This window comes from Grampus griseus (assembly GCF_964374135.1).
Source record: "Grampus griseus genome assembly, chromosome: 1".
NCBI lineage: Eukaryota > Metazoa > Chordata > Mammalia > Artiodactyla > Delphinidae > Grampus > Grampus griseus.
The window spans coordinates 170,421,806-170,446,376 of NC_139017.1; the positions used below are offsets into that span (position 1 = coordinate 170,421,806).

The 24,571-nt window shown below is 45.2% G+C and overlaps 2 protein-coding genes across 2 annotated transcripts in view; both read right to left on the reverse strand.

Moving 5' to 3' along the window:
* LOC309829752 (protein-arginine deiminase type-4-like) overlaps window positions 1–1,327 on the reverse strand; it is a gene marked incomplete at both ends in the record, with an annotated part of 28,876 nt that extends 27,549 nt beyond the window's left edge. The window contains 2 exon segments of the mRNA XM_082665896.1: window positions 1,234–1,303; window positions 1,306–1,327. Coding sequence (XP_082522022.1) covers window positions 1,234–1,303; window positions 1,306–1,327 — 92 coding nt within the window.
* Window positions 1–24,571, reverse strand: part of LOC309831324 (protein-arginine deiminase type-3-like) — a gene marked incomplete at both ends in the record, with an annotated part of 84,302 nt that overhangs the window by 29,932 nt on the left and 29,799 nt on the right.

Genomic DNA, 24,571 nt, shown 5'->3' on the forward strand with positions numbered 1-24,571 from the left:
TGCCAGACACTCCTGTGGGCACCATTCTAGGACCACAGATGCTCAGCCTGGAGCATCAAGCCGGGGGCTGCCACTACTATTACTGACAACAGCAGTGACCCCAACCACGCCCACCAAGAGCGTTTCTAGACCATCTTGTTTAGCCAGAGCCTGGCACAGGGCTTGGACATAATAGGTATTCAATCGGTATTTGTTGAATGAATGAATTAATGGATGAATGAATGAACAACTACCAGGGGTAGGCCCAGCACTGTGCTAAGTACTTAACAAACATTTTTATGGTTTTCACATTTAATCCCTACAAGCACCCTACGAAGTGGGTATAATCCCCATTTCACAGAAGAGGAAACGGAGGCTCAGTTGCCCAAGGCAGCCCAGCTAGCCAATAGCAGGGCCTGGTCTCCTCCTCGGCCTCTCCATGCCACAGCCTGTCTCATCACACCCACGCTATTACCCACCCACGGAGGGAGGCTTGGCCGAGAGGTGTAGGGCAACAAACTGCAGGGGGATCCAGGTCTGGGCTATGAAGTCCAGGGTCCAGCCTTGCTTCCAGGGCACACTTGCTGTGTGACCTTAGGTAAGTCACAGACCCTCTCTGAGCTCCCATTGCCTCAATGGTGAAAGGATATGGTCCTGTTTGCCCTATAATAATGCATTTGTGTTGGGCGTCCCTGGTGGCGCAGTGGTTGAGAATCTGCCTGCTAATGCAGGGGACATGGGTTTGAGCCCTGGTCTGGGAGGATCCCACATGCCGCGGAGCAGCTAGGCCCGTGTGCCACAACTACTGAGCCTGCGCGTCTGGAGCCTGTGCTCCGCAACAAGAGAGGCCGCGATAGTGAGAGGCCCGCGCACAGCGATGACGAGTGGCCCCCGCTTGCCACAACTGGAGAAAGCCCTCGCACAGAAACAAAGACCCAACACAGCAAAAATAAATTAATAAATTAATAAACTCCTATCCCCAACATCTTCTTTAAAAAAATAAAATAAAATAAAAATAATGCATTTGTGATGAGGCCCTGGGGAAGACCCACTTGTTCATGGCAATGAACTCACTGCCTTGAGTCCACGCACATCCCAAGGCCACTCAGGTCTAAGCTCTCTAGCTTCTCCCCTGCCGGTGGCTGCAGAGGCTGGAGCCTGAAGCTTGAGGCAAACACACGTCTTGTGTCAGCAGAACCTGCTCATCCAGCATCACCAGACCTGCCCCCCAACCCCAGAATGTCCCCTGCTCACCCGTAGACATCCAGCTGCGTCTCGGTGCCCAGCACACATACGGCATAGGTGGGCTGCTCTGGGGCCACTGGATCACTGTCCCCTGGGCCATCATCTGGCCAGCTCGTCCCTCCGGCTGTAGAAAGCCCCAGGGCTGGTTCGTTCACAGCACCCAGTGCCCAGCAGAGGCCATGAGTCAGCACCTGTGGTTTGTGGCCCAGCCCCTCCCCACTCAGGTCCCTGGCATGTCTTCTCAGCCCCTCCTCTGCCCTGGAGCTTCCCCCTCAGACAGGGACTCTGTTTGGTGTTGATGCCAGAATCAGTGGCAGCCTGGATCGTTAGTTTCCTGGGAGGAGCCGAGGGATCAGGGGGTAGGGGTGCAATTCTGAGGTCTCATGCCCACTGCCCCATCCCTGCCTGGGACCGTGAACTCCTGGATTCATCCAACCTTGCTTCACTGTGCCAAACAGGGTATCAGAGAGGAGAAGGCAAGAAAAGTGGGGAGGCTGGGAGATTTTAGGCACAAGGTCACAGACCGGGCTACACATTCAAAGACTGATCTGGCTTGGGCCAGGTCTCGCCGGGCTGGGTCACCCACGTGACATCCCACCCTTCTGTATTTTCTGTGTCCCAGGCACCTTTCTCTGGCCGTCTTGTGGAATAACTCAATAAGGCAAGCCTGTGAGGTAGGTACTATTATAATTCCCTCAGTTCATTCTCTCAGCATCTCTCTGAGGTCAGTACAATTATTATCGCCAATTTCCAGAAGAAGAAACTGAGGCACAGAGAGGTTACACAGCTAGAAAGTGGTAGAGCCAGGATTTGAACCAGAGGCATCCTGCTCTTGGGGGTATGAGATGTATCAGCTGCCTGTCCACGTGACACGAGCTTTTCAGACTTTAACACATCTACTTCTTATGGCAGTACAAGGTCTGTATGGGCTTGTTATTACTACCCATTTTACAGAAGGGAAAACAGAGGCGCAGAGAAGAAAGGTGATGGGCCCAAGGCACCATAGCTAGTATGTGGCAGAGCTTGAAGCCAGAGTTCCCTGCACACATGGGAACGCTCACTCAGCCACAGAGCCGTGGGTGTGGGCCACTGGTGCTAGGCTCTGCCTGCTAGTCGGGTGATGGGTGAGGGGTTGGAGGGACAAGTCCCAGAGGGAACACCCAGAGGAGGCGTGCACAGGGATCTGGAGTGAACAGAGTGTGTCTTGGGGGTTGGAGATTGCGTGTGTGTTTTTTGTTTTCTCCGGCTTTGAAACAAGGCATTTGCCTCGTTAATTAAGAGCCGGGCTGTGGGATTAGAAAGGCCTGAGTTCCAATCCTGCTTCATACCAACGTCCCCATGAAGTGGGTCCTATCACAATGCCCACATTATAGTGAGGCCACTGAGGATTCAAAACATGAATTGGGGGTGGGGAGACACAATTCAGTCCATAGCACTGCTGGGCGTGAAGGCTGTTTACAGATCTTCTGTATCATAAACCACTCTGTGATGCATTCGTTTTGCCCGTGTCTGTGGTTATTGGCAGGGACTTTGTGGCTTTACCTTTGTCTCTCTTTATTCTCTTGCAGAGCATTTGGTTCTTTTCCTGAAATTTGCCACAGCTTGTCATCGTGTGTGTGTGTGTGTGTGTGTGTGTGTGTGTGTGTGTGTTTAAGTGTCTGTGCCCCAACTAGGCATGAGAGCAGGGCCTTTGCCAGTTTCAGCTGCACCCTCAGTGCCTAGAACAGCTCCTGACTTGTAGTAGGTGCTCACTAAACCCTTGTGGCTGAACACCATGGTGTTCTCCAGCACCCAGCACCCAGCCCAGCACTTGACCCACGGTGGGACCCCTGAGGGCAGTTTCCTGTGAGGATCCCTGAGAACCTGGCCTGGCCCTGGCCTGGCCGTTACCCTCACAGAAGACATTACCCTTTCAGAGCCTGAAGGGGGCTTTGGGGTTTGGGAAGCAAATCCTTTTGCACATGAGGGCATCTGGCTCAGAATCCAGGCCAGAAACCCCAGAGGAAGGGGCCCTCTCTTTCTGCTGAAAGGCAGAAACACCAGCCCAGCTGCTCACCAGGAGGAAGCCAGGTTGTGCTGAGGGTTGCCTGATGCTCTCTGGGCGTTTGGGGCCAGGTCACTGGGCACCTGAACTGATGCCCCAGTGACCAGCCTGGCTATCCTCCTCCAGGTGAATGTGATGACATCATTCTGGGCAAAGGAACTGGCATCAGGGATCGTTCCCAGAGGCTGCAGGACTGAGTATGCTGCAAAGTTGTGCTTGGAGGAGACGGCCGGGCCATTCCTTGAGTGTTCTTCATTCATAGATAACGCTCAGATTCATTTATTTAGCTCTTCACCCAACAAATATTCATCCAATGCCTCTGAAGTCCATGGCTCTCTCTTAGAGGCTAATTAGGCTTTGTCTAAAACAGATTTACAAGGACTAAGGTGATAACAGAGACTCCCATCTATTAGACACCCACCACGTGCCACACTTGCCAGCAGGTCCTTGGGCTCTATTCTTTCTTTCTTTCTTTTTTAATATTATTTACTTATTTATGTGGTTGCACCAGGTCTTTTTTTTTTAAACCATTTTTATTGCATACATTTGTATACTATTTTTAAAAAATGAATTTATTTATTTATGGCTGCTTTGGGTCTTCATTGCTGCATGCGGGCTTTCTCTAGTTGCGGTGAGAGGGGGCTACTCTTCATTGCAGTGCTCAGGCTTCTCATTGTGGCGGCTTCTCTTGTTGTGGAGCACGGGCTCTAGGCACGCAGGCTTCAGTAGTTGTGGCACGCGGGCTCAGTAGTTGTGGCGCACGGGCTTAGTTGCTTCGCGGCATGTGGGATCTTCCTGGACCAGGGATTGAAACTGTGTCCCCTGCATTGGCAGGAAGATTCTTTTTTTTTTTTTTTTCATTGTTTTTTTTTAACATCTTTATTGGGGTATAATTGCTTTACAATGGTGTGTTAGTTTCTGCTTTATAACAAAGTGAATCAGTTATACATATACATATGTTCCCATATCTCTTCCCTCTTCCGTCTCCCTCCCTCCCACCCTCCCTATCCCACCCCTCCAGGTGGTCACAAAGCACCGAGCTGATCCCCCTGTGCTATGCAGCTGCTTCCCACTGGCTATCTACCTTACGTTTGTTAGTGTATATATGTCCATGCCTCTCTCTCGCCCTGTCACAGCTCACCCTTCCCCCTGGCAGGAAGATTCTTAACCACTGTGCCACCAGGGAAGTGCCTGCACCAGGCCTTAGTTGTGGCATGTGGGCTCCTTAGTTGTGGCATGTGGGCTCCTTAGTTGTGGCATGTGAACTTTTAGTTGTGGCGTGCATGTGGGATCTAGTTCCCTGATCAGGGATCAAACCCAGGCCCCCTGCATTGGGAGCATGGAGTCTTAACCACTGCACCATCAGGAAGTACCTGGGCTGTATTACTTCTAATTCTCACCATAAACCAGTAGGCGGGCTTATAGTCTCATTTCTGCAGAGGCGTGAAGCACCGTGCTCAAGGCCACATGGCTTCTAAGTGGGTTTCAAACCCAGGTTTGTCTAACTTGCTCTGCTTTCTGGTGTGGCCCTTACCTGTGCCAGGCTGCTGACATGCATCATCTCTAATCCTCACAGCAAAATTTGTCTGAATTATACTCTCCCCATTTTCCAGATGAGGAAACTGAGTCTTGCAGGGGTTAGGTACCTTGCCCACGGTTGCACAGACAGGAAGTGGTGACATTTGGATTGAACTTTACCCCTTGTCCCACTCCATGCAATGTGCAGCTGCCTCCTGCTCAGGTCCCTTGGCCAATGAGCTCTGAAGTCCCTTTGAGCACAAAGAACCTCGGCCTCTCCATAACTTCAAGTAGAAAATTGGGAGTGTATCTAGATCATCCAGACTGGCCAAAATTGGCAAGTCTCCCCTTCTTACTAAGGTGTTCATCTAAGAGCCCTGTGTCTGCACTTTCTTCTCTTTCTGTTCCCACAGCCCTGCCCCGCCCCCAGCACCTCTCCCTGCTCTCCTTCATATAACCCATCCAGGCTCTGGAAGGATTTGGGCACACAAGAGCAACATCTGACTCTAAGATGTGCCAGGCCCTGCCCTGCACTGTTTTTATTGCACCCACTCATGTGAACCCCACAACAACGTGATAAAGGGAAGTCCTGTTAGTCATTGACAGTGAGCATTACTTCAGGGGCAGAGACAGGAGGTGGACTACAGTTCTGTCTGCATTGAAAGCCTGTGACCTTCCACTATGCCATCTTTGAGAAGGGGAAGGGGACCTAGCAAGAGGAAGGTCAATGCCCCTGCATTCCTTTTCTGGAGCTGGCTCCTACCCTATCTTTGACCCCAGGTGCCCACTTTCCTTTTCTAGCATCCAGGATTTCTCCTGGGGAAAATGACCATGAGAATGGCAGCACCACAAAAGCAGAAACTTTCCTTTGTTCATTGCTATACCCTTAGTGCTTAGAATAGTGTCTGGCTCAGAGTAGGTGTACAAGAAATATTGTATTTTATTAAATAGAAAACACCATTTATTTTAAGATACATTCTTGCTCTATCACAATTTGTTGAAAAGACTATCCTTCCTCCATTGAATTGCTTTTGCAACTTTGTCAGAGAATCAGTTGGCCATACTTGCGTGGGTTGTTTCTGTGTCCTCTATTTCATTTACTTGATCTATGTGTCTATCCACCAACCAAACACAGTTTTGACTACTAAAGCTATATCTTGAAATTGGGTAGACTAATTGCTCTCACTTTATTCTTCTTTTTCAAAAATGTTTTAGCTATTATAGTTCCTTCATAATTTCATATAGTTTTAGAGTAATATTACCTATATCTACAAAAAAATCTTTCTGGGATTCTGATAGTAATTGCATTAAATTTCTATATCAGTTTGGGGAGGATTGACATTTTACTATGTTGAGTTTTCCAATCCATGAACATGGTATGGCTCTCCATTTATTTAGATCTTCTTTCATCAGCCTTTTGTAGCTTTTAGCATACAAGTCTTGTACATTTACACCTAAGTATTTCATTTTCGGGGAACGATTGTAAATGGTATTGTAGTCTTAATTTTGTCCACCTGTTCATTGCTAGTATATCAAAATTCAATTGATTTTTAGGTATTAATCTTGTATCCCATGACTTTGCTAAACTCATTTATTAGTTCTGAGAGTTTTTCAGTAGATTCCTTGGGATTTTCTATGTAAATAATCATGTCTTCTGCAAATAGAGGCAGTTTTATTTCTTCCTTCCTCATTTGTATGTCTTTTATTTCTTTTCTTGGTTTATCACACTTGCTAGAACTTTCAGTACTAAGTTGAATCACAGTGGCAAGAACGGTCATCTTGTTTCATTCTCAGTCTTGTGAGGAAAGTGTTCAGGCTTTCACCATTAGGTATGTTGTTAACTGTAGATTTTTTGTATATGCCCTTCATCAGGTGAGGAAGTTCCTCTCTATTCCTAATCTGCAAAGAGTTTTAATCATGAATGACTATTGGATTTTTCAAATGCTCTTTCTTCATCCATTGATATGATTTTTCTTCTTTAGCCTATTAAAATGGTGGGTTACACTACTTATTGTCGAACAGAACACCAGACACCAGCAACCAATGCTGGGAGAAGACTCCAACTACTTGGAGGATAGCAAGAGCATCACAATGCCAGGCACCAGGAAGAGAAGTCCAAACACTTCTGTCCACTGCACCTTGGTATCAAAGTTGCCATGGAAACACAACCGAGTCAAGCACTGGATGGAAATGCTTTTACTCACATAGAGAAGAGAGAGCGGGATCGGCTGCAATAGTGTTCATCAGTCCCTCATGGTTAGCAGGTGCCCCCGGCAGCCATGGCAGGGCAACTGGCCTGAGTGCACCCCTCTTGTGCCTCAGGAGAAGAACACCTCCCCCTCCCTCAAGGAGTCTGAAATACTGAAAGCTGAGGGTGCGCCTCAGAGCCGTTGGGCACATGTTTTAACAGAATGCTCATTGAGCCTAAAATAGGGAAAATATTCCTGAGCAAGGTGACAAGCCTGGCACAGGCTCTGTGCGCTCATTATCTCTTAGTAAGGACGTATTCCAGGCCCAGGGCCTCTTCTTACGTGGTCTAGGGGGAGCCTAAAGACTGTGCACATGAGACTGCCTGTACCAACAGTCTTGAATGTTATAACAGCCTTGCATCCTTGAAATAAACCTCACTTGGTCAAAATATGTAATTCTTTTTATATATTGCTGAATTCTATTTGCTAATATTTTGTTAAGAATTTATGTCTATATTTACAAGTGATATTGGTCTGTAGTTTGGGATTCTTTTGTATTGTTTTTTATCTGGTTTTGGTATCAGGGTAATACTTGCCTCTTTAAATGAGTTGGGAAATATTCCCACCTCTTCTATTTTTCTGGAAGAGACTATGTAGAATTGGTGTTATTTAATCTTTAAATGTTTAGTAGAATTCTCCAGCGAACCATTTGGGCCAAGATATTTCTTTTTTGGGGAGTTTTAAAATTATGAATTCAACTTCCTTAATAGGTGTAGGGATATTCAAATTTTCTGTTTCATATTGGGTAAGCTGTATTCATTTGTGTTTTCAAGAAATTTGTCCATTTCGTCTAAGTTGTCAAATGTATGTGTGTAGAATGGTTTGTAGTATCCTCTTATCATACTTTGGTTGTCTTCGGGGCCTGTATCGATATCTCTATTACATTCCTGATATTGGTAATTTGTGTCTTTTCTCTTTTTTAATTTGTCAATTCTTGTTAGATGTTCGACAATTTTATTGATCTTTTCAAATAACCAGATTTTTTCATTGATTTTCTCTTACTTTTGTTTTCAATTTCATTAATTTCTGTTTTTATCTTATTTCCTTCCTTCTGATTGTTTGAGTGTCTTTTGCTATTCTGCATCTAGTTACTCGAGAAGGGAGCTTAGAGTATTGACTTGTGATTTTCCCTCTTTTCTAGTGTAAGCGTTTAGTACTATAAATTTCCCTCTCAACTCTGCTGAGCATCACCTATTTTGATATGTTGTCTTTTCATTTTCACTCAGTTCAGTGTATTTTTAAATTTCCCTTGAGATTTTCTCCGTGACCCATTGATTGTTTGGAAGTTCATTGTTTAGTTTCCAAGTGGAGTTTCCTGTTATTTCTCTGTCATTGATTTCTAGTTTGATTCCACTGTGTCAGAGAACACACTCTGTATGATTTCAATTCTTTTAGATGTGTTGAGGTTGCTTTATGACCCAGGATATGATCTATTTGGTGTAAGTTCTGTAGGTACTTGGAAAGAATGTTTATTCTGAAGTTCTTGGGTAGAGTGTTCTATGAATGTCAGCTCAATTCTGTTAGTTATGGAGTTTTTTTAGGTCTTCTACATCCTTGTCATCTAGTTGTTCTCTCCATTGTTGAGAGAGGAGGGTTGAAGTCTCCAATTATTATTGTGAATTTGTCTGTTTTTCCTTTCAGTTCTATCAGCTCTTCACACCTTTTGCAGCTCTTTCGTTTGGTGCATACACGTTTAGGATTGCTATGCCTTGTGGTGGACTGAAACTTTTAGCATTATCTTATGTCCCTCTCAGTCTCCTGTAAATATTTTGCTCTGAAGTCTACATTATCTGATATTAATAAAGCTATTCCTGCTTTCTTTTGGTTAGTATTTGCATGGTATATCTTTTTTCATTCTTTCACTTTAAACCTACTTATTTCTTTACGTTTGAAGTAAGTTTTTTGTAGACAGCATATAGTTTTAAAATTCATTCTGCTAATCTCTGTCTTTTTATTGGTGCATTTAGACAATTTATATTTAATGTAATTATTGATATATTAGAGCTTAAATTTGTCATTTTATTATTTGTTTGTTTCTGTTTTCTTTTTCCTGCCTTCTTGAGGGTTACCTGAATATTTTTGCGGATTTCATTTTGATTTATCTACAGTACACTTAAGTATATCTCTTGTAGTGGAGGATGATGGTGGGAATTCTGACCTCAGCTGATACCATCCTGGCTGGAAGGCATAAGGATACCTTGTTATTACTCTCCATACGGTCTCCACTAGCACTGTGTGTGTGAATGGGTAACCTCATTGCCACTGGGTAGTCATGAAAGTCCTGACTCCCCCACTGGCCTCCTGTAAAATATAGGAACAGTTTTACTATCTCAAGAAAATATCAACCAGATGTGTTTTGGGGGCAGGGCCATGAGACATAAAATGATTCTCTCCTTGCCATAGAAGAACCACAGAGCCCATGGTTTTTAGTCACTATGACAACAGGGGACTCCAAGTCCATGTCATTTAGGGGGGTGACAGTTTATCCAGTTTCAAGTTATACCTTCAAGATAATTCTTTCATTTGCTCTGAGTCTGGAACCCTCTGTGGGACTGAGGCTAATTTTTTTCAACTAATTGCTTTGCTGCCTCGTTGAATTCCACGTTCTTTCATTCTCTTCCTTTCTGGTTTATAGTTATTTACATTACATCCAGCTGGATAATGCAGAGCTGAAGCACTTGTCTGGCACTGCCAGGGATTTGAACAGGGATTTGGACCCAGGCAGGCTCAGTGCTCGAGCCATTTTTCCTTCAGCACTGGATGGTTTGGTGTAAGGGGCGTGCAGCAGACATGTAAGAGGGGCTTGCTTGGTGCTGGCAGCCATCAAGTATCTGGTCTGGATGGTGGAGAAGAAGGGCCCGATCTGCTTCCCTCTTTGTGGGGAGGAGGCTTCCCCACCTTGGCAGGACTCATTCAAAGGATCAATTCTTCTCATCTTTGGGGAAAGCAACCACGTCATTATTTGAGAGTTTAAAATGGACACTTCCCCCATCCCCATAGTCACGGTTCTCTCTGTAGCTGCTGGAAGAAACTCAGAATGCCTCCAGGGTTGGAGCTCTGTATCCTGCTGACGGATACCCCCAAGATGCCCTACCGTATTTCACATGGCAGGATTACCGAGTTCCATAGTCTCCGTTTAAAAAGTTCATGGGACATTTCCCCTTTCTTACTACAAGTGGCTGATAATAACAAGTTTGGGGGGGGAAAGGCTAGTTGGAGGAAACATATAAAAATATTCCCTGATTCCATCAGTCACTTCTAGCAAATAATTTTATTTCCTTCCATTTTTTTCATATATAGAATTTTAAATTTCATATCTTATGGATCCTTTTCTGTTCTTATATAGCTTTATTTATTTGTTTTTTAAAATTTCCAGTTCTTATACCAAAGGTAATATTTTTTAAATAGAAAGAGAAACTCCTCCTCACCCACACCCCCTCATTTCACTCCCCACTGGTAACTTCTGTTACCAATTAAGTGTGGATCCTTCTAGAATTTCTTCTAGAGCATTATAGATGATGAGATTATGCCAAACCTACTGTTGCTCAACCTTTTTCACTTTATAGGTCTCAGGCAACTTTCTATCTTGTACATATAAATCTGATTTTTCCCTCTTTTTTCATACATTTAAAAGATGTATTCAAAGCAAATCGTGCCCAATTTAAACCATTTCCATAGGTAATGATTGCTACAACCACTCCCACTTACCCATTTGGCATTTTGCCATTTCACAGGTCACTTCCTTTCGTAGCCAGATTTTTTCACCTAACAAAAAGGTATTTATCATATTACCGTAAAGACCTTGCAAGTTTCATAAAATCCATCAAATGGAGGTACCACAATTTTCCTACCCATTCCCAAATGCTTTTACATTTTGACCAAGCGTTATTCTCATTTTCTGTTATTATGAATTCCAAATAAACATTTGTCTCTGAATAGGGTTACTTCCTTGTCTATTTTCCTGGACGTAGAATTCCTAATATGTGAAACTGCTCTCCAAAGGATTATATAAAATCACATCTATATAAGCAATTCACGCAACTGCTCACTTCATCCTGGCCTTCCCAGCAACTTTTGTTTTTGTTTTCATTTCTGCTATTTCGATTGTGGTATTTTGTGTTTAGTTCTTAATGAGACTGAAAAATGTTCCAGATGTTTGCCATCCAATCTGCCACCCATGTTCTCTTGTTTTAGAGCAATTTTGATCAGGAAGGATATTAGGAAGGGAAAGGACCAGAGCCAGGAGCCGGAGCCCTGCAGGCAATTCATCACCTCACAAATTCATCGCTTTGTTTTTTCTGATTAGACTATGATTGCATCTCTCCAGCAGCAACTAGAAGTTTGAACCTGGAGCTACGTTAAAATAACACTGCCATACAAACTTTTTTTAATATAAATTTATTTATTTTTATTTATGTATTCTTGACTGGGTCAAGGGTCTTCGTTGCTGCACGTGGGTTTTCTCTATTTGCGGCGAACGGGGGCTACTCTTCGTTGCGGTGCACGGGCTTCTCGTTGCGGTGGCTTCTCTTGTTGTAGAGCACGGGCTCTAGGCACGCAGGTTTCAGCAGTTTCAGCACGGGGGCTCAGTAGTTGTGGCACAAGGGCCCTAGAGTGCAGGCTCAGTAACTGTGGAGCACAGGCTTAGTTGCTCCGTGGCATGTGAGATCTTCCCTGACCAGGGATCTGAACCCGTGTCCCCCCGCACTGGCAGGCAGACTCCTAACCACTGCGCCACCAGGGAAGCCCTGCCATACAAACTTGAACCAAGCGCTGGTTTAAAATAACACTGACGCCTCACATTCTTCTCAGCCAGGCTTGGGTGATGATCTTTTCCGGGATTTGTTTGCTCAGTGGATTTACACCCAGCTGGGAGGCTGACAGGCAGGGCTGGAGAATGGTGTTGCCGAGGTCTAGGTAGCGCGTGCCTGTCTGGTGGCTGCCTTCTCTAGCTCTCTTCTTCCTGGGTGCTCCAGACCTCACTGTGCATCCCTCTTACTAAGGAGGACTGCCCGGACATCTTCAGCTGCCACTCAAGGGCCCTGTGAGTATAACATTAACATGCCTCTTTGTCCTATAAAGTCCAGGGCTCAGAAGCCATGGTGGAGGATGATGAGACCTGGGGCTGCCACTGTCCTCACGTTTAGGGCTCTCGTCCTGTTTTTCACTGAGCAGGGCCTCCAGTGGCTGCATCATACTACCTGTGCACCATCCTTTCATGCAATTACTAGGCATTCACTGTGTGCCAAGTCCCCTTCCCAAGTCTTAAGGAATCCAGGGAAAAAGCCTCGATTTTTCTGGGATATCCTGTTTTCAAGTATGGTATCTCAATATACATCTTCTTAACTGCCTTTGTGCAGAGAATGTTCCAGTCCTGTGCTTCCAACCAATAGAATCAACTAGCAGGTCCCGGGCTCCAGGCAGGCGCCAGGTGAAGTCTCTGACACACACCAACTCATGTGATCCTCAAATCAACCCCAGGAGGAAGGGGTTATCACCCTCGTTGTGTAGGCAAATAAACCGAGGCTCAGAGAGGTTGAAGGACTTGAACAAGATCACACACTAGCGGTGAAAGAAATCAGGACCTAAACCCAGATCGAGCAATGGCAAAGCCTTAACCACAAGGCTTTACTGGCCAATTAGGAGGGAAATTAAAAGACCCCAGACACACTGGTCTGCTGACTTAGATTCATTCACAGACATCTGCTGAGCTCACCTCTGTGCCTGCTGTTGTGTTAGTTATTAGGGACACAGAAGATAGAAGGGTCCTTGCCTTCAAGGGACATGAAACAAAAGTCAAAGAAACAGAACCAACAGGAGATTCTCTCTCTCTCTCAAAAAAAAAATATATATATATACACTGTGTGCACATGAGAGAGAGAGAGAGATTTTAAGGAATCAGCTTGCATGATTGTGGAGGCTGGTGAGCCCCAAATCTGCAGGGCAGGCAGGAGAGAACCCCAAGGAAGAGCTGATGTTGTGGGTTGAGTTTGAAGGCAGTCCGCTAGAAGAATTCCCCCTTCTTTGGAGGATGTCAGTCTTTTTTCTCCTAAGGCCTTCAACTGATTAGATGGGGCCCACCCACATTATGCAGGGTGATCTGCTTTCCTCAAAGTCCACTGATTTAAATGTTAATCTCATCTAAAAATACCTGCACAGCAACATCTGGACTGAAGTTTGGCCAGATATCTGGGTGTCATGGCCTAGTCAAGTTGACACGTAAAATTAACCATCACAGAACACATAGTTTAGGACAGCTGTTCCTTTTTTCTCCTTATCTTTTAAAACAGCTTTGTTGAGCAGTAATTGACAAATATAATTGTATACATTTAAAGTGCACAACATGAGGATGTGATATGCATATACATTGTAGAATGATTACCAAGATCAAGATAATTAACACATCCATCACCCGACACAGTTAACGTTTGTTAACTCTTGTGTGTGTGTATGTGGTAAGAATGCCTACGATCGACTCTCAGAAACTTTTAAGTATGCAATACTGTATTATTGACTATAGTCACCATGCTGTATATTAGATCCTCAGAACTTATTCTCTTTATAACTGAAAATTTGTACCTTTTGACCTAAATCATCCTATTTTCCACTCCCCCAATCTCTGGCAACCACCATTCTATTTTCCATTTCTATGCAATGGACTTTTTTCTGTTGTTTGGATTCCACATGTATGTGATACCATCCAGTATTTAAGACAGGTGTTCTCCTTTTTTTTTTTTTTTTTTACTTTTTTAAACTTTTTATTTTGAAATAGAAGATTCACAGGAAGTTGCAAAGATAGTACAGAGAAGCCCCATTCATTTACCCTTAAACAAGTTTGCCCCAATAGTCACATCTTGATAGTCACAATATCAAAACCAGGAAATTGACATGAGCACAATGTGTGTGTATTTAACGTCATTTTATGACACGTGTCGATTCCTCTAGCTATCACCACGGTCAAGATACAGAGTACTCCTTCGCTGCAAAGATATCCCTTGGTGCTCTCTCTTTAGAGTCACACCCACCCACCCACCCACCCCTCAACCTTTCCAAACCCCTGGCAACAGCTATCTGTTCTCCATCATCACAATTTTGTCATTTTGAAAATAGGACGGGTGTTCTGAACGCATATGGTCACTTACCCTTTTGAGCATTTAAAGGAAGCAATAGAGATGCCCTTAGCTTTCCTTCCCTTGCGGATGGGGAACGTGAGGCTTGGGGAAGAGCTGTAACTGGCCTAGGGTCATGGTCAAGTGGGTGCAGAACCAAGATGGGAGTCTCTCTTCCTGACTCCCTGTGAGCGTTCTTCATCTTCTTGGGGCTTCTTAGTTTGGGTTACCCCAGAGGAGACTCTAAGACAAAGATCTGAGTGTAAGTCGTTTATTTGAGAGGCGCCGGATACACTGGGAGGGAGTGGGAAAGTGAGACAGGGAGGGAAGAATCAGTGAAGGCATATTAGTGAGCTGGTCACCACCTGCGGGCGACTGGAGCTTAACCCACCAGGGAGCCCTGGGAAGTGGTGCGGAGCTCAGGCTCCAGAGCGAGCCTTCCTAGGAGCAGCGGGGCCAGGGTATTAATACACCCAGTCCCATCAGTCGTTGGTTAAGGGCTGCTCCTGGGGGGCGTTAGTTCCCTGCACTTTGATGGGCGGGCTCTGGTGGCCAGAGAAAACCTCAAGCAGAGTGCAGGTGCTGGCACTCGCGGGCTGGACCTCCATGAACTGAAGAGGGACGGGGTAGGGGGGCACCGACAGCATCTGTTACAGGAGCCGTGTCCTCAGCCCTTCAAGGAGCAGGGCACAGCTGGGGACACATTTCCCCTGAAAAATGCATATGGAATATTTTGCCCACAGTTTGATGGGTTCACAGACCCCTGGGGATTCTGCTTGACGATCTCCATCTCCAGGGACCCTTTCTTCCTCTCTCCCCACCCCCACTCCCCGCACCCGCCCCGACCCGGAGATGGTCAGGGCTTTAATGACACAGCTGCCCTCTACTCGCGCTCAGGGACTCTTCCGGGGAAAGGGGGCTCAGTGATGACACTGTAGTCTGGCCACCCGTCTGTGGACGCCCTCCTGTTCCCTGAGCTTTGGAGCAGCTGGTCTGCTTGCAGCCCACCCCCAGAAGCCCTTCCCGAGGGTTGGCAAATCCGTCATCTGCCACTGGAGGCGGGGTCTGCTCTTGTTCCGGCCAGTGTGAGCCGTGTTGATGAACTTGAGCCACTCATGCACGCTTTCCGTGGTCGTCTTTATATCCGTGTGCACTTCTTCAAACTGCACAATGTATCGTGCATTTGGAGGAGCCTGTAACATGCAATCATTTTAAGGAATAACAACAAAGTGAACACCGTGGAAACACCACCCGGGTTGAGGGATAGAAAGCCTTCAGCACCTTTGAAACTGTTTGAGGACACCTCCCTCACTCCTTCCCCCCAGTTGCAGAGCAAACAATGATGCGAACTTTTGCCATCATCAGTCTGTTGCTTTTCTTTATGGTTTTTACTTTATTGTTTAGTTTTGCCTGCTTTTGGTCTTTACGTAAATGGAAGCACACTTTATTCCTCTGTGACTTGCTTCCTTCCCTTAACGTGGTGTTTGTGAGATGCATCCATGTTGATGTGTGAGCCATAAATGGTTCATCTTCATTGCTCTCTAATATTCCACCATATGACTATACAACAATTGAGTTATCCATCCTACTGGAGATGGGCATTGTTTCCAGTTTGGGGATAATTTGACAAATGCTGCTATGAATATTCATGTCTCTTCAGGTACCAGTGCAAGAGTTTCTCTAGGTATATACCTAGGGAGTAAAGTTTCTGGCGTAGGGTGAGGGCATTTTTAACGTGTGGGGTAGTAACTATTTTTCAAAGTGGTTGTACCAGTTTTATCCCCATCAGCAATTTATATACGAGGGTTCTGTTGTTCCGTATCCTCACTAACAGTTTTACTTTATGTATTTATTTACTTTTGCCCATCTGGTGTGCATGTACTATTATACCACTATGCCTTTCCTTCATAGTTTCCTGATTACTAATGAGGTTGAATATCTTTTTCATCTGTTTATTGGAAATCTGTGTTTTTTGTTTTGTGAAGGCCCTCTTCATAGTTTTATCCTATTTTTCTAGCAGTTTGTTTCCCTTTTTCTTCTTTTGTTTTTTACTGAATGGTAGGAGTGCTTTATACATCCTAGATACTGGTCCACAAAGAACAAAATGATAAAGGAAAGGAAGGATAAACTTAGTTACACTAAAGTGAAGAACTGCTATTGACTAAAAGACAGATTAAGAGAGTAAAAAGAAAAGTCACAGCCTGGGAGAAAATATACCTGTAATACATGTAAGTGGTGACAGATCAGTATATAGGTTTATAAAAAACTTCTACCATGCAATAATAAAATGTCTGGCCCTCTGTTCTGTGTAAATGGTCTGTCTATCTCTGCATAAATTCTACATTGTTTGATTTACTATGGCTTTATAATAAGTCAACACCTGGTAGAGCAAGTTTTCACACCTTGTCATCTTCAGGAGTGACTTAGCTATTCTTGGTTCTTAATACTTCTATATACATTTTATAATCAGCTTATAAGTTCTACACACACATACACTGTAGCTATTCTAATTGGGTTTGCATTAATTTACAGATCTTGGGGAGAATTGGCATTTTTTTCAATATTAAGCTTTGAATTTATAAACATAGTAACTCTCTCCATGAATTTAGATCTTCTCTAATGTTTTTCAGTACAGTTGTATAGTATACTCCATAAAGGTTTTACACATCTTTTGTTAGATTTGCTCTTTGGTGTTTTATTTTGTTTTGCTTTTTTATTGCTATTATAAGTGATATATTTAAATTAAAATTTTTTTTTCTATTTGCTGTTGGTATATAGAAATCCAGTTGACTTTTGTATTGGTTTTATAATGATAGCCTTGCAAAACCCTCTTATTGATTCTTGTAGCTTGTAGATTCTTTTGTATTTCTACATATATAATCATTCTTTTCTGATCGTTAAAACTTTTATTTCTTTTTCTTGCCTTACCTACTACATGAACTTTCTTTGTTCAGTGCTGAATAAAAGTGATGATAGCGGACACTCTTGTCTTATTCTGATCCTAGAAGGAATGCTTTCAATATTCCATCATTAAGCATAGTTTTTGATGTGGGTTTCTTGGTTGTCAAACTCTACCGGCACTAGCGTTACCTGGAGAGCTTATTGAAACAGATTACTCCCCTACCCCAAACCCCAGAGTTTCAGATTCAGTAGGTCTTGGTGAACCCTGAGGGTTTTCATTTTGGACAAGTTCCTTGGCAATGCTGATGCCCTTTGAGATCCACCATGATAGATATTCTTTATCAGGTTAAAGAAGTTCCTTTCTATTCTTAGATTTTGTTTGTTTGTTTGTTTTGTTTTTGCAGTACGTGGGCCTCTCACTGCTGTGGCTTCTCCCGTTGCGGAGCACAGGCTCCGGACGCGCAGCCTCAGCGGCCATGGCTCATGGGCCCAGCCGCTCCGTGGTACGTGGGATCTTCCCGGACCGGGGCACGAACCCGTGTCCCCTGCATCGGCAGGCGGACTCCCAACCACTGCGCCACCAGGGAAGCCCTATTCTTAGTTTTTTATTTTAAAATCATAAATGGAAGTTTTATCAACTGTTATTTTCTGATTTATGGAGAAAATTCCGTAATTTTTTTTCTTTGACCTGTTAATCTATTGAACTGATTTTCTGAGATGAAGCTTGCATTCCTGGGATCCATTTAATTTAACCTGGTATTGTATAATCTGATATTGTATCCTTTACGAATGCAGTTTGCTAAGCGTTTTACTTAGAATATTTTTGTTTCTGGGTTCATTGCTGAGTCTATAGGTTTCCTTTCTCATGCTGTTCTTGTCATGTATAGTACTCAGCTCAGATTAAGGGTTAAAAAATGGAAGCCATTACACTTATTATTATTATATGCCGATTATTATTATTATGCCCTTATAATCGTACTTACCCTGCCAGGGTAAGTATTATTATGCCCTTATAATAATAAGTATTAATTAATAAATAAAAATAATACTTATAATAATAAGTATTATTATGTCCTTATAATCGTACTTACCCTGCCAGGTTGCCATTGTCTGTTTGCCTGGCTTCTTTGCTGATCTGTGAGCTCCCTAAAGGCAGGGTCCACATCTGCTCATTCACTGCTATATCTCCAGAATCTACCACTGAGCTGGACACATAATAGGGATACTTGTGCCCATATAAAGTAGGCATGAGGATTAAATAGCTAGATAATAAGGAACCAATAACTATAGTAAGGCACTAATCCTGTGGGGAGTGAGTGGGAATAGAAAGTAAAGAAATGAATTTTGGTTGGGTGCTTACGGCCTGCCAGGGGCTGGCCTAGTCCTCAGAGAACCCAAAAAGCAAGCAGTCCTCACATTCTACAGATGAGTAAGCAGAGGCCCTGCCCCAGGCGGTCTCTCATCAGGTTTTTGCTGCTACAAGGTCGTCGAGGACCCTGACTCCTCCACACCCTTTTACAAAGGTCTGTGTGTGGCAGGAATCATTTGGCATGTTGCCTTCCTTCCAGTAATGAGAATCAGATGCCTAGCTCTGGTTCCCTTCTTGCATGGGCTGCTGGGAAGCTCAGATCCTAACTCTGAGCTTAACCACAGGTGCTAGTTCGATCCTCATGGTCATAGATATGTTTGTCCTTTCCCGTGGCCTTTAGGTCCAAGATTTTTCCTGCTTTGATGTCTTTATGTTTCTCTACTTTTTAGTCATCTGCTTGTTGAATATTTCCTTATTATAAGTGGCCTGGAGTCCCTTGAGAAATGTGTCAAGGAAATAAAAAATTAAAAATAGAGAAGAAGGGGTTTCCTTGGTGGCGCAGTGGTTGAGAATCCGCCTGCCGATGCAGGGGACGTGGGTTCGTGCCCCAGTCCGGGAAGATCCCACGTGCCGCAGAGCAGCTAAGCCTGTGAGCCATGGCCGCTGAGCCTGCGCGTCCGGAGCCTGTGCTCCGCAACGGGAGAGGCCACAACAGTGAGAGGCCCACATACCGCAAAAAAAAAAAAAAAAAAGAGAGAGAATAAGTAAGTATAATGACTGAGCTGTCCAGGAGCCTCTTCGGTCATGTTACTCACATGAAACCTCCTTTCTGAATGATTCCCTGCCTAGCCCTGCTCAGGTCCCTGCTCGCCCGAGCCCTGGAAACTGCCCAGGACAGCTATAATTTCTGCGATTAAGGTAATTAAGATGTTCCAATTGTTATAATTAACACTGAGATGCTGTTTCTCAAGATGCTGAGACTCATTTAAAGACCCAAGACAGGTTCAAAAAAGAAACTATGGAACTAACTTTACTGCTGGCCTTAAACCCTTCAAAGAAGCTCTGCTTCAGGGAGTTATCAATCGCGCTTCGTTTGCATCCACTGGTTCATGACACACACGTCAGATGAGCACCCACACTGACAGCGCTCACCCTCGGCTTTCCAAGCATGCGTTCCTTTCTAGGAACTCCAAGGGGGACTCCTGCGCCCTGACATCCTGTCAGCAACCATCCCAAATCCTTGCTACCCAACCAGGAGACCCAGGACAGGTGCCCAGAACTGATGGGACGGACTTGGGGGAATAGAGTCCAGCGCCTCTCCCACCCTGAGCCTCATGAAAACGTGCCCAATGTTTGTTTCAGCTTCAGATCGTAAGGAAGTGGCCACTGACACATCGCAGTGGGCAAACGGGAGACACCACTGCCCACCCCCAGTGGGCAGCAAGTGCTTACACTTGTGGTCTTAATGAAGGCTTTGCTGTCACCTGACTTCTTATGTGTCCGGCTTCTCTTTTTTTTTTTTTTTTGGCTGCATGGGGTCTTAGCTGCCGCACTCGGGATCTTCACCGGGGCACGCAGGATCTTTCACTGCAGTGCGCGGGCTTCTCTCTAGTTGTAGCACGTGGGTTTTCTCTCTCTGGTTGTGGTGCACAGGCTCCAGAGCGCATGGGCTCTGTAGTACGCGGCACGCGTGCTCTCTCGCTGAGGAGCGCGATCTCAGTAGCTGCAACGTGCGGACTTTGTTGCCCTGCGGCATGTGGGATCTTAGTTCCCTGACCAGGGATCGAACCCGTGTCCCCTGCATTGGAAGGCGGATTCTTTACCACTGGACCACCGGGAAAGTCCTTGTCCGGCTTATCTTAAAAAACTATTTATCATCAGAAAAAAGCAGGCAAGATTGTTGGTGGGAATGTAAATTTATACAGCCACTATGGAGAACAGTATGGACGTTTATTAAAAAACTAAAAATAAAACTACCATATGACCCAGCAATCCCACTACAGGGCATATACCCTGAGAAAACCATAATTCAAAAAGACACATGTACCCGAATCTTCATTGCAGCACTATTTACAATAGCCAAGATGTGGAAACAATCCAAATGTCATCAATCGACATATGAATGGATAAAGAAGATGTGGTACATATATACAGTGGAATATTACTCAGCCATAAAAAGGAACGAAATCGGATCATTTGTAGAGACGTGGATGGACCTAGAGACTGTCATACAGAGTGAAGTAAGTCAGAAAGAGAAAAACAAATATCGTATCTTAATGCATATATGTGGAATCTAGAAAAATGGTAGAAATGAACCTATTTTCAGGGCAGGAAGAGAGACGCAGACGTAGGGAATGGACATGTGGACACGGCGGGGGTAAGGAGAGGGTAGGACGGATTGGGAGATTAGGATTGACATATATGCACTACCATGTGTAAAATAGATAGCTAGTGGGAATTTGTTGTATAGCACAAGGAACTCAGCTCAGTGCTCTGTGGTGACCTAGATGGGTGGCATGGGCGGGGGAGTGGGAGGGAGGTCCAAGAGGGAGGGGATATATGTACACACATAGCTGATTCACTTCGTTGTACAGCAGAAACTAACAGAACATTGTAAAACAACTATACTCCAATAAAAAAAGAAAATTTTAAAAAAAGGAAAAAAGCAGGCAAGAGACTCCTTAGGTGGCAGTGCAGAAAAAACGAGGCTTTGGAGCCAAACATACCTGTCTTTTTAGCTTACTCGGGTAAGTTACTTCAAGTTACTTTCTCCCTGTCACTTAGCTGCAGTTCGCTGAGTGCCAGGCCCTATGCCAATCACCTACCCGGATCTGTCACACTGCTCACAACACCGCCCTGAGATGGGTACTGTCACTATCCCCATTCTACCAATGAGCAAAGTAAAGTTCAGAGAGGTTAAGCAATCAGCCCGAGGTCACACAGCTGGTGGTGGCAAAGCTAGGATGCACACCCTGGCAGCCCGGCCCCGGAGCCCAGGCTCTGAACTGTGCTACAGTCACTGTCACTTATTGCCTGGGTACATAGTATGTGCTCAACAAATATTCACTGGATTAAATGAAAATATGTTTGAGAGTCCACTCCTGTTTCCTTCCTATCTGCAGAGCTCTTCCTCATGAGCAATGGCAGGGACAGTTTCGCAGATAAATCTCAACCTACTTCCGTGTTGGCACACCAATTGCTCCATGGCCACAAATAGGGAAGCAGAAAAGGCAGAAAGAAACACTTCCCAACACGCTTTCATCAGTCCCCAGGCCCTTCCTGAGGCCCTTTGTCAGCTTCCCTTGCAGAAACCCTTGACTCATTAATCTCTCTCCAGGAAACCCTGCTTACAGTGTCTCTTGCTCAGCGAGCGAGACCCAGAACCACAACATGAATGGGCCTGGGATGGGGTGAGGGATCAGAGAGGAACCTACAGGGGTGGGCCTGTGCCGTCTGGCCACCACCGTGAGAAGAAGCCTGGCTCTGCATCCCTAAGGGTAGGACACGAAGTGAATAGAAATGAGACTTGGGCCGAAAACTGAAGGATGAGCCCGGGCAAGCTTCTCGCCATGAACGAGGTTTTTCTCCTTCTCCTCTGGGCTCAGGATGGCTAGGGGTCAACGAGGAATTCCTTCCCCTCTGGGTTCAGGGTGGCTAGGGGTCAATGAGGAATTCCTTCCCCATCGTCTATAACGTGGACCCGACTCTGGAGGTGGCTGCCCAGCCAACGACTACATTTCCCAGAGTCCCCTGCATCCACACGTGGCCACTGAGTTCTCCCTGTTGGACTGTAAACGGAAGTGATGTGGGGCCCTTCCAGCCTGAGGTGGTTCAGATACTGGTGTGCTTTCTCCGCCCTCTCTCTTCTCTTTTCTGGGGGCTCAAGGTCAATGCCCAGAGTGAAGCCAACAGAACCTCCATCAGCCTGGGTCCCTGAGGGACGGTGTGGAGCAGAGCTCCCCCACTCCACCCCAACACGCGTACTTACCATTCAGACCTGAACCACCTTAGACTGTTGGCCTGAGCAGGAGATAAACACAGGCAGTGTCTGACCCATTACTCATTTTATAGTCTATTTGTTAGAGCAGCTGGCCTCCCTGAATGCTTACTTCCTCCCAAACGGCTCCTATCCCTTCTTCCTCCACAGCATCACCATTCTCCCAGTTAATAAAGCTAAACACCTTCTAGGAATGTGTTCTAGAGAGACTCATGGATGTGTACACCAGGACACGTCTCCAAGAACGGTGAGAGCCACATAGTTACAGCAAGTGTAGGAAGAACCCGAGACACTGTGACAGAAAGAGGTATACATGAATCTCATTCACAAAATGGAATACTACACAGCAGTGAAAAGGAACGGATGATGGTGGCCAGCAACACGACCGAATCTCACCAACACAGAGGTGAGTGAAAAAAGCAAGTCACAGGATAACACAACAAATATTGTTCTATGCATATAAATTCTAAAAACAGGCAAAATGCAAGAGTAGGTCGTTCAGAGATACTGAGATAGGTGGTAAAATTATAGAGAGAAGCAAAGTCATGATAAACACAAAATTCAGATTAGCGAGACCCCTGGGTGTGGGAGAGGCGTGCGAAGGCTCACCCACAGGACTGCGGAGGGGTTTGGAATGTTCTCTTTCTTAAGGAAATCAGTGCTGAGTACACAGCCTTTTCACTTCCTAATTACCCTTTAAATCATTCAGAAACATCATAAAAACTGTTTTGTACCCTTGATCTACTTCATAAAAAATCAATAAGTAATAAGTCTGGAAACCTGGCAGCTGACCTCACCTCTCCCCATTCCCACCTCCTGTCCATCAGCAAGACTGCTGCTTCCCGTTTTCACACAAATGGAGAGTTGAACAGGGTCACTTCTCTGGCTGAACTAACGTGCAGCCCTCTGACCTGTGTCTTTGCTCCCATCCCATTCCTTACCCCCAAATCTCACACTAGACTGTTCCACGTCTAGAGCAATCTTTAAAACAACGTAGACCAAATCACATCACACCCTGCTCAGAGGGGTCCCCACTGCATCAGAGTGACAGCCAAGCTCATCACTGTGGCCTACCAGACCCCAGAGACGGGGACCTGCCTTCTCTTCTACCATCACCCACGCCACTCTCCTCATTCCCTACACTCCCCCGCAGAGGCCTTTGGCCAGGTTTTAGAACATGTCAGGCCAGTCCCCACTCAGGGCTTTGGCACGGTCTCCTCTCTCCACCTGGCTCCTTCCCAGCCTTCCAACCCAGTCTGAGATGCCACCTCCTCAGAAGGCCTCCCTGACCTCTTGTTGAAGGTAGATCCCCTGTGGCTCCCAGCCCCATGTCCCATTTATTTCCTTCCTGATCCGAGTATCACTTGGTGCTGGGTCACTGCGGCCTCCATGGAGGAAAGGGGTCCCTGTGGTCTGTACTGTGACAAGGGCTATCTTGTCCTTTATACTCTCTCCAGGACTTCGACCTGGACTTTGATTTCCGAGGGTTGCCACGGTCTTTGGCCCAAAACACAGCTCATTTTTATTTTTTTATAAAAAGCTTTTATACATATACACACCAATGTAATTAAAATAAGTAAATCACATGTGTGGCCAAAACGCACCCTACTTTTAAGCTTTTTTTTTAAGCCATTGCCTGTCTGCTTGGCTTCTTCCTGCTCCGTGCCACACCCATGCTAACATCTGGGGTGGACCGGTCCATGTTTTTTTCCATGATCGTATAATCATCAATCGATACACACACACACATACACACACGGGGGCGGGGGGGGCATGGCTCTGAGGTCACAGTGACCACGCTGACGTCATAATGCACAAACTATTCTGTGTCTTGTCTTTCTTACTCGATACCTTGTGGAAATTTCTCCAAGTCAGTTGGGATACTTCCTACTGGTTCTTGTTAAATGACAGTGTAACAGTCCAAGGTGTGAAATATACCAGAATGTGTTCAAAGACACCCTCTTGATAAACGTTCACTTTGTATCCAGGAGTTTTTGCCGCGATGAATAGGAAAGGGTTGGGGTTCCAACCCAGGTGTGCATCAGAACCATCTGGGAAGCTTTACAATATACAGTTGCCCAGGCCCAGGGATCTGGCCTCGGGAGGCCTGGCTGGAGGGGTTGGGGCCCAGGAATCTGTATTTTTAATGACTCTTCCAGGAAATCTTGTGTGCACTCTGTTTAAGAACCTCTGGCCCAGCAAGAAAATTTGACTGTAGCA